This window comes from Bombus affinis, chromosome 6 (assembly GCF_024516045.1).
Source record: "Bombus affinis isolate iyBomAffi1 chromosome 6, iyBomAffi1.2, whole genome shotgun sequence".
NCBI classification, from domain to species: Eukaryota; Metazoa; Arthropoda; class Insecta; order Hymenoptera; family Apidae; genus Bombus; species Bombus affinis.
In genome coordinates, this window is record NC_066349.1 from 17,991,552 (window position 1) to 18,006,098 (window position 14,547).

General features: G+C 34.2%; 1 protein-coding gene across 11 annotated transcripts in view; it reads left to right on the forward strand.

The window, feature by feature from the left end:
- The window catches only part of LOC126918004 (carcinoembryonic antigen-related cell adhesion molecule 5-like), a 94,638-nt gene that overhangs the window by 62,762 nt on the left and 17,329 nt on the right, over positions 1–14,547 (forward strand). For 9 of the 11 annotated variants that reach the window (XR_007711187.1, XM_050725508.1, XM_050725507.1 and 6 more), the window contains 4 exons: positions 10,661–10,790; positions 11,224–11,432; positions 12,419–12,526; positions 12,724–12,807. Coding sequence is in view for 10 of the 11 variants with exons in the window: in XM_050725508.1 (XP_050581465.1) it covers positions 10,661–10,790; positions 11,224–11,432; positions 12,419–12,526; positions 12,724–12,807 (531 nt within the window). In the remaining variant the exon portion in view is untranslated. The remainder of the gene's footprint in view (positions 1–10,660; positions 10,791–11,223; positions 11,433–12,418; positions 12,527–12,723; positions 12,808–14,547) is intronic. The other 2 variants (XM_050725512.1, XM_050725517.1) reach the window with 1 other exon arrangement.

Below are 14,547 nucleotides of genomic sequence, written 5' to 3' on the forward strand. Positions count from 1 at the left end.
GCGATTTATATTTGATCGAACTCAATGCCAGATCCCAACGCGGTCAATCCTTGCGAGAGTATATCTACGAAGCTAGGTCTCTGGCAATAATTCGAGAAAGATCTTCCTGACGACGTTGACGGCTCCTTCGGGAACGGATCCCCGAGATAAATGGGAACTCAGAGCATTGGGACCATTTTCCGTCCCCCTCTTAAATTCGATGAAATGTCACATAGCTACACTGCATTGTGTTCGTTTCATCATATTCATAAAAAGTGTTTCAAAATTTGCTACTTTCGTATAAAATAACGTGAACACGTGGATACTCGTGGATACTCGTGGATACTCGTGGAATGTAAATCTAGAAGAATTATAAACGAAAACAATAGTCTGAAATCTGGTTAAAATATTCTAAAAGCTTGCGCAGATAATATACATGTATGTACCTATATAACAGTGTTTCTAATCCATCTTATTTTGCATCCTTGCATGCGATACGAAGGACTCTAAATTCTTAATATTGCTGATAATTTTGGGCTTATGATAAAATATTTATTACAGGCACAAAATTGTCTTTGTAGACGATCAGTTTGTGGAATGGATTGAAATAAATCAATACTCGATAACATGCTTTTAGCTATGTCTACAAGATTTACTATTTTACAACGTGCGCTGCACTTTTTAAAATCACAAAACACCAAGTATCATATTACGAATATTGTCACGAAAGATCGTGGATTTGATATTTGACATTTATCTTCTTTGATATATGTACATACTGTACACTCTTCTTTCATCTGTTATATTCGCTTCAGTCACTTCCTTCTAGTCCGTCCTTTCACAATTTTATTATTAAGATATTTCGATTGTGAACTTAAAAAAGGATAATTTCCCTTTCTAGCGACAAAACTATACGTATGTCTTACTTGAAATATATAATATATGTAATACAATATCCCAATATAACATAATACATGTAATATAATATCCCAAGGAAAATATCACTTGAAATTACAGTACAACATTTTCGCCACTTTTTCGTGAAAGTTCATGTATAATACAACAGCTTACGTCAACTAACAATGAGTTTCTAGGAAAATAGACAATTTTTATCATAACACCGTCTCGGAGGATAAACTCTGGATGAACGACGAATTACGACAGCGGAGAGAGAACAAAACCGTTTCCGTCGTCAGAGGGTTGGTTAATCCGGTTAGTCCAGAAGTTACTAGTCGAATCAGCCGAAGAGAAAGACATGAACAGTTAAGGATAATCGACGATAGAAGCAAGAGAATTAGTCACCACTACCGTCCTATTATTGGAGTCAAACTTTTACCTTTGCCAGTAGAAATCCAATCGACTTTTATTTATCGCGTGTCAGCCTGATCACTTTGTTATCAAGAATAAGATTCACCTCGGAAAAATGTTTCTACACCTGTTTCAAAATTTTCACTTTACCTTTTTAGATAAATTTCTAAACTAGAACCTGATTTGATCGATAAAGGTTCGTAATAACGAAGCTTATCAATATCTTACCTAGGATAGAATGTTCATCCTCAAGTATTTCGAATATTTAACAATCCTGTATACATACTTTATTTCAGCATATTGTATAATATTATGTACAACATATGTTGTTGATCATTTCAATGATTAAAATATAAATTAGTCGAATATTTAAAAATTACATAATATGATAGAATAAAAGAAAAAATGGAAGAAAATGATGAAATTCAGAAATGTCTGATAAAAATTTAAGAGTACTTTTGCAAAATTGGTATTCGAATAAAATGAAACTGGGGCATTTGCGTAGCGAAAACAAAGTTTGAAAATTCGTTGGTTGAAATGAAAATGGAGGGGGTGCGGTGGGTGGGTGGGAGGCGAGAAGGAAGGAGGTGGCGGAGGAGGAGGAGGAAAGAGCGGGAAGAATATCAGTTACCGCTTGGTTGGAAAGTTGGCTGAGGGTTGCTACGAAGAATACCCATTTTTAATCTGGTAGCTTTCATCTAATATTAACTGGAATTTAAAGGGACTGAGGTAAGAGATTGCGGGTCGAGAATAAAAGAAAAAAGGAAAGACACGGTTAAAATGGAATCACTGGGAAGAGAAAGAATGCATAAATGATTTTACGCCGTAGAAACGACTCATATTTTCATCGTTTAAAGCTCTCTCGACAATTTTGTATTTTCCCGTACAACTTTTTAATGCGCAATCTTCCCCACAAAAACGGTCTTAGAGAATCATCGGTATAGCGTTCAGGAATAGTAGGGAATTCAATTAACGATTTAATTGTTGTAAATAATATGTTTGAAATGTTACATAATATGTAAGAATGATGTAAGAATAATTTAGTGGTTTGATCATATTAATCGCTAATTTTTCTGGAACATTATTCCACAAGAGTTGTTAATAATTTGCAAAAATTCAGCTACGTGAAATTTCAGTTTCTTGTTCATGATAAATTTCGAGGATAAAATTTGGAAGAGAAAATTGAACAAAACAGATCATCGCGCTGTTTCAATCGCAAAATATTTCTATTACTATCGTTATTACCATCTTTGTCCAAAAACTATGTACATGTTTGAGCTCGTTTTAAAGCCCCAAAAGAAAACCATTTTCAAGTTTATTTGTAAGATTTTATTTACTTTTTTGCTTACGTAAATACATCGATAACAGGCACACGAAGAACATAAATTGTTAGTTTCACGCTAGTCATACGAATGTCTTACTTACTTACTTGGAATGAAAAGTACAATCGTATCATATCGTATCGTACAATCGTATTTTACGAGAAACATTATTCGTTACAAAGGAATAATTCATTTAAAAAAGTCTTTTTCATTTTTACATCTGTCTTCTTTTTTTTTTTTTTTTTTTTTGCATAGAATTATTGCATAGAATTTTGCATAGAATTTCTCGTCTAATTACAATAAAAGTGACATTTCGTCTCGTTTGAATGGATTGGCTTCGTAAGGAAATTGTATTTAGGAGCTAGGCGTTCTGATTGATATATTAAATCGATATATCAAAATAACACGGAATGTACGACATATTTTCATAATTTGATTTCGTTCGCGGATATAATTATTTTTCAATGTTTTATTTGTATAAAGGAAAGACTATAAATCGCATCACCGAGAGTGTCTCGAGATGTAAAATATGTTATAAACAGACATTTTTTGTACTAGAGAAAGCCGCGTATCTCGGGTTCGTGTTTTCTTGAAACTCTAATATGGATTTTTCTAGAAGAACGGCCTCGATCGTTGAATCGTTTGCGTTTTTATCAAACGAAGTATTCACGGAGGTAGTAAAAGTTCAAATGCATCCAGGTGTGAAACGAGGAATCGTGCAAGGGTGTAGGCAAATAAAACTGTCGACATTGCAAGACTTTATTGCCAGTACGCCATTGCTTGGGAGCTGGTTTAGTCAGTTGAGCATTAATGTGCCCGATGTAAATCGAGCTTCGTGTTCTTTCTTTCCTTTACACCTTACACTCTCCTTCGGATCGTTATGCTTTCAGTACATTGGTCTAGCAAGAATGTTCTTGTGCTGTCTTCATTGTACTTCTGTGAGCAGTTCTTTCCCTGGCAGTCACCCGTGAATAATGGCGATTTTATTGTGACAAAGAATCGTTCTTTCGCCTTCTATTCAAACTGTATGACTTGCTTTTTCGTCGAACTAACGTCGAGTTAACAACGATTTTTAGTTATGTATATAATCTCGTATTGCCACGTTATTACTCGCATGAAAGCAATAGAAGGTTAATTTTTCAAAATCGTTTCGATACATGAAATCCGTACGCTTTAATTTAGTAACAGTTAATATTGTGTCGTTACCGATATGTTTATCTTTATAACTGCTCCTTCGATTAGATACATCATCCGGTGCATCATTGTCCTTCTAAATGTATGTCTAGGTTTTTAATAATTGATTTCGCATTTTGAAGTTGATATCTGGAAATTGACTTGACAATTTGAATGAAAATTAAACATTGCGAGTGTTGTTTCACGCACAATTTTTCTTTCTGACATGTGAACATGTAAATATAAAGCGACCAAAGAAGCGATTAACTCCATCGACATAAACCAAATACTTCAATATTTTAAGCTAAATCAATTTTTTAAATCTTGTGCCGATTCTTCAAACGAGATTGATAGACATCACATTTCTAAATTTTTGTACAAAAAACATTGGTAAAATTTATATATGTGTACGTATATCGAAGACCGCAAAATCTGTAATACGCTAACATTTAATTTTAAGTTGAATTTTCGAATATTAGAAACGAAAGTCGATATTCTCTTATTGGAACCGATTTAAATTCCCTAATATCGTATGACAATTTATGTTCTCTTATGATAAGAGATCGTAGAGGAGATTGCGAAATGTGTTGTCCAGCTGGGCTTATTAGTTGCACCTGCATGAGCATGTGAAAGGCCATACATGTGGCTTTGTAACATGGCGCATGTACTTAAAGTTGTACATATCTACATATAGACCGTACTTATGCACTACCACGACTGACAACGTGGGCTTAGAATATCCGAATCAGCTAATACAATAAATCATTTAAGTTTTTACACACTTGTATCTTACAACTTTTACAATTGAATACTTACCAACTTCATTTATATACCTATACTAGTAGAATGGACGAAAATGACGAAGACAATAACCGTGTTATTTACTGTTATTAACTGTATTTCGTACAATTTTTCGAAATTTATATATACGTTTATCTAAAGAGATTTTCATGAAAACGGATCAACACTTTGAAACGAAAATGAATAAAAATAGGTTAATCTTTTATGATTTCCTTTATGTAGCCAAATTCCTTGTTTACAAACAAACTATTTCTACATTTCAATCATCTTTCTAGACCTGATAGTTTCGAAGAAAAGAAATTTCATGAAATATGTCACTAACCTCCAACTTTGGCTACTGTTTCCTCTCATTCCATCGATACGAATGTGGACACGTGAAAGAAAATATATACGCGTCAGATATTTCTTCGACAACTACATCGTGCACAAGTTTCCTTAAAATTGGCGACTTACTTTTTAACACGGACAATTTTGGGAATATTCTCTTGTTGGAATATTATTAGGTTATAAGATGGGTTATTAGAAAATAAGATAAGATTATTTTTGCCGTGTAAAAGCAAATATATTAGCATCAGATAATGATGGAGAACTTTTGTTGAGTCTTCGATCGTTTGTAAATTCGGTTAAACGCAAAACATGATTTACTATATCAGTACCATATCGGCCATCGGAATTAGATCGATTTTAAGATCGTGAAAGAGGAATCGGGAAGGATGCCTGGTCTGGACAGACATACCGGAGAAGCGGACGAGTACTCTGACTTTTCGTTGCTTATGGAGAGGATCTAGAAGTCGTTGCCAGAACGTCAGGTAGTAATAATAAATGAGGCGTTGGGAATATAAGAAAAGTGAAAAGAACGCAAGAATCGTTCAAAATTAATTAAGAATATGGATAACAGGCGTTGAAAAGAGCTTTAGGGGGTATGCGTATAATTTAGTAAGATTAGATTAATAAGAGATAGATATCCTCGAATACTTCAAACTCTTATTGTTTCGTTTACAAGTTACAATAAAAAGCGATATAATAATAATAAATAAAGCGTGTAAAAGCAAAATAAACAAAGTACTAAAACTCGAGAATAATAAACCAATTTTGAAATACGAAACATATTCTGTAATAATATAGAGATACATTTCATGTTCAAGATTTGATGCTACTAGACTACTATTCGTAGAGATAATATGAATATTAATACGAATGACTGTGTATACACTATTATACATTCCACATTTAATTACGTACGTTCTTGTCACGTTTCTCTGCGTACAAATATGTTCATTCAAAAATTTTACACAAGATTTCGTAATAGATAATTCATGCATTACACCATTTCTATTTTTATCAATTATTCATATATTTTGTCTGACGACGAGTTACTGCGGAACCACGGTTCTACTCGAGATATTCTTCCGGACGATGTTTTAAGTAAGTACATTTATTAAATTACAAATAGGTGTAGCAATAATTATAATAATATAATTATAGATATTATTCATTTATACCCCTGGTTTAGCCGCTACGTTGCGGCTAAAGAAGAATGATTTCCGGTAGTTCCATTCGCCTGTTACAACCAATACTTATCGGTAGACTCGACTTATTGATTTAAATTAAACGATGAACTGAATTATTAGAAATAATTAGAGGTATTGACAGTGTAACGATATGATCTAGATGTTATGTATCAGATAAGCATATACGTATAATACGATAAGTACGTTAAACGATGGTGTCGGATGAACGTATTCGGTTGGATGTACAATAATGTACATATTAGAAGGGAGCAGCAGTTTGCATTGATACCGGTATTTCTCGTGGCTCGAGCCTAACCGACAGAATTCAGATTCCATTTGGCATTCTCGAGAGACAACGGCAGCTGTCGGAATGCACCCGAATCGTCTCTACTGTATAAATACATGCAAACGTAAACACACACTTGCGGAATAGCATAATCTCTTCCTCTCTCTCTCTCTCTCTCTCTCTTTCTCTCTCTCTCTCTTTCTCTCTCTCTCTCTCTCTCTCTCTCTCTCTCTGTTTTCTCTCGTAGCTTCTCTTGTCTAGATTTAAATTCATAGATACTTAACTTGCAAGTTTTTAATAACAGTAGTTTATCCGTGCATTAATGCTCTTATTTATCGAAGAAATTTCAATTTTTATGTTTCACTCACATTTTAATGTATATGCCAATGGGTACATATATATATATATATATCAACTTTTTCTTTAGCCTTTTGACATATCTCAGTTTCACATTCATTCGTAGTTATAGCCAAATCTCAGCACGTTGATTAATGTAACAATGGACATCTTTATGATCACTATTATCGGTCATATTAACATATAAGCTCACAAATTATTATATTAACAAATATAGTATTTTCTGAACATGATTAGAAAGTAAGACCGTAAAATTTATTTGTTAATAAGTTTGAGGTTTGATACTCGAAATAACCAAGAAAAACATAGTTTACAGTGTCCTTTGTCGACTATTGTAGGAAAACCAAATTTAATTTTACTATGTTATCGGGTATACAACGTATATAAATATAATTCTCATTCCTCTCATGAGGAATTCAATGACGATGGTAATGAGTATAAATAATAAAAGATACAGATATATAAAACACGAAAAGATTCTTTTGCTCGATGCTTGATTAATAGTAGTTTCTCACGTATAAAGTATAAAGATATGTAGAAGCTGTGCGAGGAAGCCTCGAGTTGCCCTCGCGTCGTCTCGTGTTGTCTTTTAAACTCATAAAGGCAAGGTCCAAATGCGCATCGAACGAAGCGAATAAGCAACTGCGAAGCGTCTTCAATCTCGTCGGAAAACCGCCAATCATTAGCTCGTCCAAAATCCTGCTGTATTCAATTCAAACCGAAGCATACCTCACGGTGAGGCAGGTAAGTATATTTTCTCGCCAGGCAGCTCGCAGCTTTGCCTCGCACTGTCTGTACATAGCTCAATTATTGTCAAAACTTCGGGTATCTGTGATTTAGAGAATATTGTTGCAATTCCCGATTAACACATATGGCTAACTGTTAAATGCATGATAATTAAATAATTGGATAATGTCTTTAATATAATCGATTTTTACGTTATTTCTAATTTATAATCAAACATTATTGACGGTTACGATAAAGCAGAGGTTTGCAAAATAAAGTAACGATAGGTAACGAATGTTACATGCATATAGTAATAATAAAGGATATTAAATCTTAATGGTAAAGTCAATTCAATTCTAAAATTATCTCATCTATTATTATGATCTGCGATACATTCAGTTTCTACTTGAAGTTGCACGAAAGTTGTAAGCCGAGTGAACATTTTTTAAAACAATACCAGCTGTTTCGTCAATTGGAGGAATAATTTCGAATATTTCATGTTTGACCGGAACAAAGTGTATAAAGAAAAGAATCTGGAACAACGATATCATCAACTATTGGTAATTTAGTCACGATCTCGTAATATCGTCGTTCAATATCTAACGAATTTTGCCTGATTCGCAAACGACCATCTACGCAGGCAATAGCAGAGGCAATCATTCAAGCCGATTTATCACGTGGCCCGAGCGAACACCGGCGGTCATACATTCCGACTCCAATTTACATCCGAAATCCATTTGGCCGATATGGCATTCGTCACGACATTTGGGTCGATCTACGACTTCTTGAGCACATTCCTTCAGTCGGTCACGTGTCTCAGTTATGAAATCAGCAGTACGTACATGGGTTTTCCGAGCATGATTCTGCAACTAAGATAGTAATAATTCGACTATGTGGAATATCAAGCCAAATAAATAACGAGGGAAATTGGATATATAGGGAGGCAGTGACAAACAGCCAAACATCTCGCGTAAGACATATTAACTAGACTCCCGAGAGTGCTATAATCTCTCTTGTATGTCACTCGTTGCACCGCGCCCGTTACCTACCTACCTACATACATATATGTATAGTGATAGTAACCAGACAAGACTACGGTTCCTTTAGGCAGAATCCCTAGTCGTCGGTTGATTCACGAATTTTGCTATACATATTCGAATTAGTTTTCAAGCCTTGTTCCACAGTTGGGCACGACTACTGTCGAAAAGAATTTTACTGTAGGTTACTTTCCAAAATAAGGTAAATAAGGTAAAAATATGTATATATAATAAGAAATTCTTCAAATTTGATATACGATTAGAACTACCTTCTACGATTAGAACTATATACTCATATATAGAATTTAAGAAAAGAACAGCGAATACTTTCCATCGTTTATCTTTTTATTTTTCCGTGTTTGAATTTTAACATTCGTCGTCTTTTTCCGTGTTATGCGTGAAAGCATAAATGTTGTTTACAACGTGTTTGCGATAATATTCTCACGATCTATTTATGTAAAATTGAGTATATCATGCTTGGTTCAAATTGGGATTAAATAATACCGCATGTTTTTTTTATTGAAAATGATTCAATGAAATTGAAATTGTTAATCCAGCCATTTTTTGGATATTATTCATGCGTACTAATACCTATATGACTTGTATTAAATTCAAAAATTAGTAGTATACATACATATAAGGAAAAAATTATCAATAAGAGGTTGCGTATAATCGACCAGTTTCACCTTTAGATAGGCACTTAAGTATATCAAATACATTTCGTCAGCATGTAACTAATACATAAACATTAATTTCCTATTGAATGAAATTAACTCGTGAAATTCCTGTAACGCTTTAACAGATATGCATGTTTTCGAAATTACGCGTACATAATTTTCTGTCGATATAAATATAAAATTATTAGTCGAAAACGTAAGAAATGGGAAATAAATAAAAGATAGAAATTAGAATCTAATTGACAAGTATTGCCTTAACAGCAAAATCAAGGAATTTTATCGAGCATCCCATTCACGTGGCTATCTTTTTTTTTCTTTTTTTCTTTTTTTTTTCTTTCATATTGATTGCCACTATAGCAATTTATCTTTCCTTCTACCCCACGCGAGGTCACCTTAGATATGAAAGCTTCGAGTAGCCAGCGCATGCAAGCACGCAAAAATATCATTACATCATAAAACACGAGGTGATCCTTTGAAACTAGCGATGCATATCGGTTAGCTTATATTTTCGTTCAAATATTTCTTCGATTATGAGACTTTAATTTGGCTTGCGATTTTATTAAGGAACTTCTATCGATAATTTGATCATCGATGTACACGTATATTACCTATAATAAATTTTAATTCGATATTGAGACATATCAAGCATGGGTCACCTTTTTAGTTTTCAGGTAAAAAAGTTATTCTTGACACGGTTGGCATTCATATACTGATTTGTATTATAGAATTGTTGCCCATGTTGGCAAAATACCTCGAATCGTTAATTAATTCATTAAAAAGTTAATTATTGATACTTAATGGTCATGTCGATCGCACAACTTATGTATGTAGCTACCGTTACTTACAACGGGTCTTCGCGCCCGTTTCCCATCGTCCACGCCGCTTATCAGCCGTTATCATCCGTTTTCGGGAACCGTAACTTTATCGAGCCCGATATTACCGTTTCTGGCGGTCAATACAAAAAGTTTATCCTTGAAACGAATGCCTCAAATACAAGTATTCAAGCGATTCGAGTATTAAAGCGATGGTCGCCCTTACAAACATTTTGACATCGACGGTGTTGTCATTATATAATATCGCATCGTCGCTGACTATATTATGGTGGCGGGCCGCGAGACAAAAGTCACAGAAACACTAGTTCTGCGGTTTGTCGATTTGCCACCCATCCGCCACAGATCTCTCCGAATCTCAAACACTTACATAGAACGTTTACATTTTAAATAAAATAAAGCAAAATAAGACAACATGTTTGCTGAGACGGAACGTTCAGGTTTCCAAATTTTATGAATGCTGGCGCTATCTGCCCTATTCTCGTTTCTAAAGATGTTAATATCGTAATCGTTATAATTTTTATTACAATTTGCAGTTGTTGTGCGAACATTACAACAAATTTTGCTACCAAAAAGATTTCTAGTACATTAATAACAAATATTTTGTTAGAAAAATGAAAATTGCGAATGACAATAAATATTTTATATTACAGGATCAACAGTAACAACAAGAGCAGTTCTTCAAGGTACGGCAGAGTTGTCATGTGATATCCGTCCACCGCAACAAAATGATTCCGTAATTTTAGTTGTTTGGTACAAAAGCGATACCACGCCTATTTACAGGTAAATAAGCAAACTTTCATGTAGAAAATTTCCGCGTCTTGGATATTAATCCAAGTGTTCGAACCTTATATTATGTTCAATTCGTTTTTTTCTTATTGTACTTAGTATATCTTAAACAGTAAATTTCGGTTTTTTTTTTTTTTATACAGTATGCTTCGTTTTACAGTTCGTTTATCGCAGAAAATTCATAATGTATAATAGTTTTCAAATATAATTGTCAAGTTTGTACGAGGAAATTGAGGAATAATGTGTCGATTCGAAAAAATAAAGACCAGCAAAAACAAAACTGCTGCAAACTTTTATCGGGATCATTTACAAACGAACAAGTCTCGCGCAAATTTGGAAAAGATTACAACGAATCTCAGAGTTTTAAGAATCAGAATGTTAAATATAATTGTTTCCAAGTATTAAATTAAGATATATACTGTTTCAGTTACGATATGAGAGGCAAACATTCTGAAAAAGCTTCTCATTGGAATAATAAGGATCATCTAAACGATCGTGCATTCTTTAGAACTGTCACTGAACCAGCAACATTAAACATCAATCACATCGAAGAAAGAGACGAAGGTGAATACAGATGTCGAGTAGATTTCGCGAAGAGTCCTTCCAGAAATTCAAGAATTCACCTGATGGTCATAGGTTTGTATTATACGGACTTTTACTATATTTAGTAAATATAGTATTCGTTATAGAATTCGTTACATATCAATTTATTATGTACCTCATAAGTTTTGTGTATTTGTAATTTTTTATATTAGAAAACATAAATTTGCTGGTCAAAACTCATATCTCTCATAATTCACAAATACCTGATGAACTGACTTGGTATAAAATGGTATCTATTGTTAAAGATGGGGAACATGATATGCAACATTAATATCGTTTCTATACACATACCGCGATATTATTGATTTGCGAAAGAATCGTTTCAAGAATCGTTTCAAGAACTAGAAAGGAGGGTGTTACAAAATGTCAGTTTCGGGGATCGCCTTGAGTTGAAAAATATATGCAAACTCTCTAAAAGTGTCTGTCAGGGAACAAAAGTGTCCTTATCGTTCTTCTGAAAAATAATGGGAAAGTTGTTAAAAATGAATCCAAACACGCGAATATGATAATGATCAAACTCACCTAACTCGTTATAATTCATCTTATTTCTTGCCAAATTAATTAATGAAAAAATCAGTCTACCGACTTATCGTCGACTGAATTGTCCTGCGCGTATCATAAACTCTGCAGTCCAAGTCGCTTATTTTTATTCTTAATTTATTAACGCCAAAACTAACAACTAGTATTTTAGGATTATTCGAATAAAATTATAGTGATACATAATCGAAACTTTTATTCAACGTTACAGTCAATCGTTCGCTGAATAACCAATAACAATTAGAATAATTTTATATGATATTATTTTATACGAAATTATCTAAATAAATTTTTTAACCCAGTAGTGCTCAATTCCGAATTCTAAACAAATTGTCACAAACGATGAACTAATATGTCGCCACATAGATAATTAATTAATAATCCCTCTTCATGGAGAACGGTTGGTTTATAAATCGGTTAATTGATCGTGTCATTAGGATATTGTACCACCAATAAGAATATTTTATTTTCGTATATTACAGTACCACCGCATAAACCAAATATTATTGATGAACGTGGAACTGTGCCAGCGGTAGCAGGTCCGTATGAAGAAGGTGGTGATATGAAATTACAATGTCTTGTTTCTGGAGGTGAGTTTTCCCTATTGCTTTCTATTTATATTTCTACCAAGAGTGAAAAATTATTACGTTCGTATTCAAGTTTTCTGCATAAGCATATCAAATTATTTTCAAGTAATAACATTGACAATTGAACAATTAACGTGGAACCGAGAATATCGTCCGACATGTAATATAAATTATCTTACAATTATTTTTCTCAACAAAAGACGAACGTCCCCGTACGATACACGACAGCTTGGAAGGAACTGACAAATATTCGCTATTTCACGAGCTCTTACTGTCAATGCCATGTAGGTATAAACAATATTTTTCGGTCGTTCTTGAAAGGTTTTTATATTCGAAAAAGGAAAATATGGCGGCAATCGTTTATTTTCTCGTCCAAACGATATAGACAGTTCAATGCGAAGTAGCTGAATAACAATTAGAAGCAAGCAAGTATAGGTATGATCCGATTATGTTTGATGAAAGATCTCATTATAGAGAAATTTTATAATACTATTATATCGTTATTTTTTACAATTTTGTTGTTATAAATCAACTTAGATTTAATTACACGTATAGTTAGACATGGTATTAAACATTACTTCCAAAATAATGTATTTCCGATATTAAGAAAGTTATAAATCAATTACAGATTTACAATATTTTAGATACTTTATGGATACATTGGAGATTATTGGTATTCAGCATTTGAATCTGCCGCTTTCGTTTAACATTTTTAACGGCTTTTACCGTCTCTTACAAGCGTGTATGTAGCGTTGCACCCTGCCGTACACGATATGATTTGTCTCAAGGCATGCCACCAGATCAGGTTTCGTACGAGGCAAGCTGCATCTCTTGGGACTTACTTGCAAGAGTAGTTTGGACATGGGCATCTTCCATGAAATTGAATATCATTTCTGTGCGAAAAAAAGTTGCAATTGGTTAGTTGTAGTAGTAGTAGACGTGTGTATTGATACGATAATTAATGTGCGTGTAATGAAGAGCAAGAAATACCACGAACAAAGGGAGAAAACGGTCTCGAAGAATTGGCTGAGAGCCAATTTTATTATTACTATCGTATTTGGTCTCATCTTAATCAGGAAAATTTCACCAATGCGTTAATGAAATTTTTAGAAATAAAAGAAAATTCCGTGGTTGCATTAGTGTCTTATCTCACTGGTACGAGAGCGAAATGGTACGGCTCCGGTGTGCGACCCCCTCAAGTGCACGAGATAACGTCACGGGGATAGAGATGACACAACGACGGCGAAGATCGATGATATAAACAATGCAGTCTGACCGTATTCTGCACATACACGAGATCAAAAGTAATCACGAGGCCAAGTAATATCTGACCGACAAATGAACAAAAGGCACCTGATCTGCCGGAACACAACCTACCGCTACATGCTAGAATATAGAAACTCTCGATCCGTTTTTGGTGGCTTCGTACCTACGTCACGCAGTACAAGAAATTTAATCATGACCTATTATCGAGTTCCATTGGTATTAACAAAATATCTTCATCTACCGGACCTCATCCCGCCACGACCATCCGGTAGACCATAAACAAACACTAACCTTCCACGGCCAGCTACCCACGTCATCGTGTACAAGATCGTAATAGAGTTTAAAATTAAAGTTTACGACTTTTACTTTACAAATTAAGGGGTCTGCCTAATTTCTGCCTAATTTCTGCCTACCGCAAATAGGCGACGGACCAGTTCTTCAACACGCGCGAGACGTTGGCTGTTTTCGGTGAACTTGTAGAACCGTTTCGTCCATTTTCACTTCGACGATTCTCGAATATATTGCAAAGCTCAACAGTTCGAACAACTTTTCCCTATACGTGTAACCGAGATATTAAAAATGCTAACCCAAACCCCCAATACAATTATAAACAGAAGACGGATGGGACGATCGACAACCAATACTGGATGCATACGCTGTCATAGATACACACAACTGTATGCAGAAATATACTGTATTTATACCTACAGGTTCTTGCGAATATCCGGGAAATTAAGCGAATCCGACAGTTATACGTG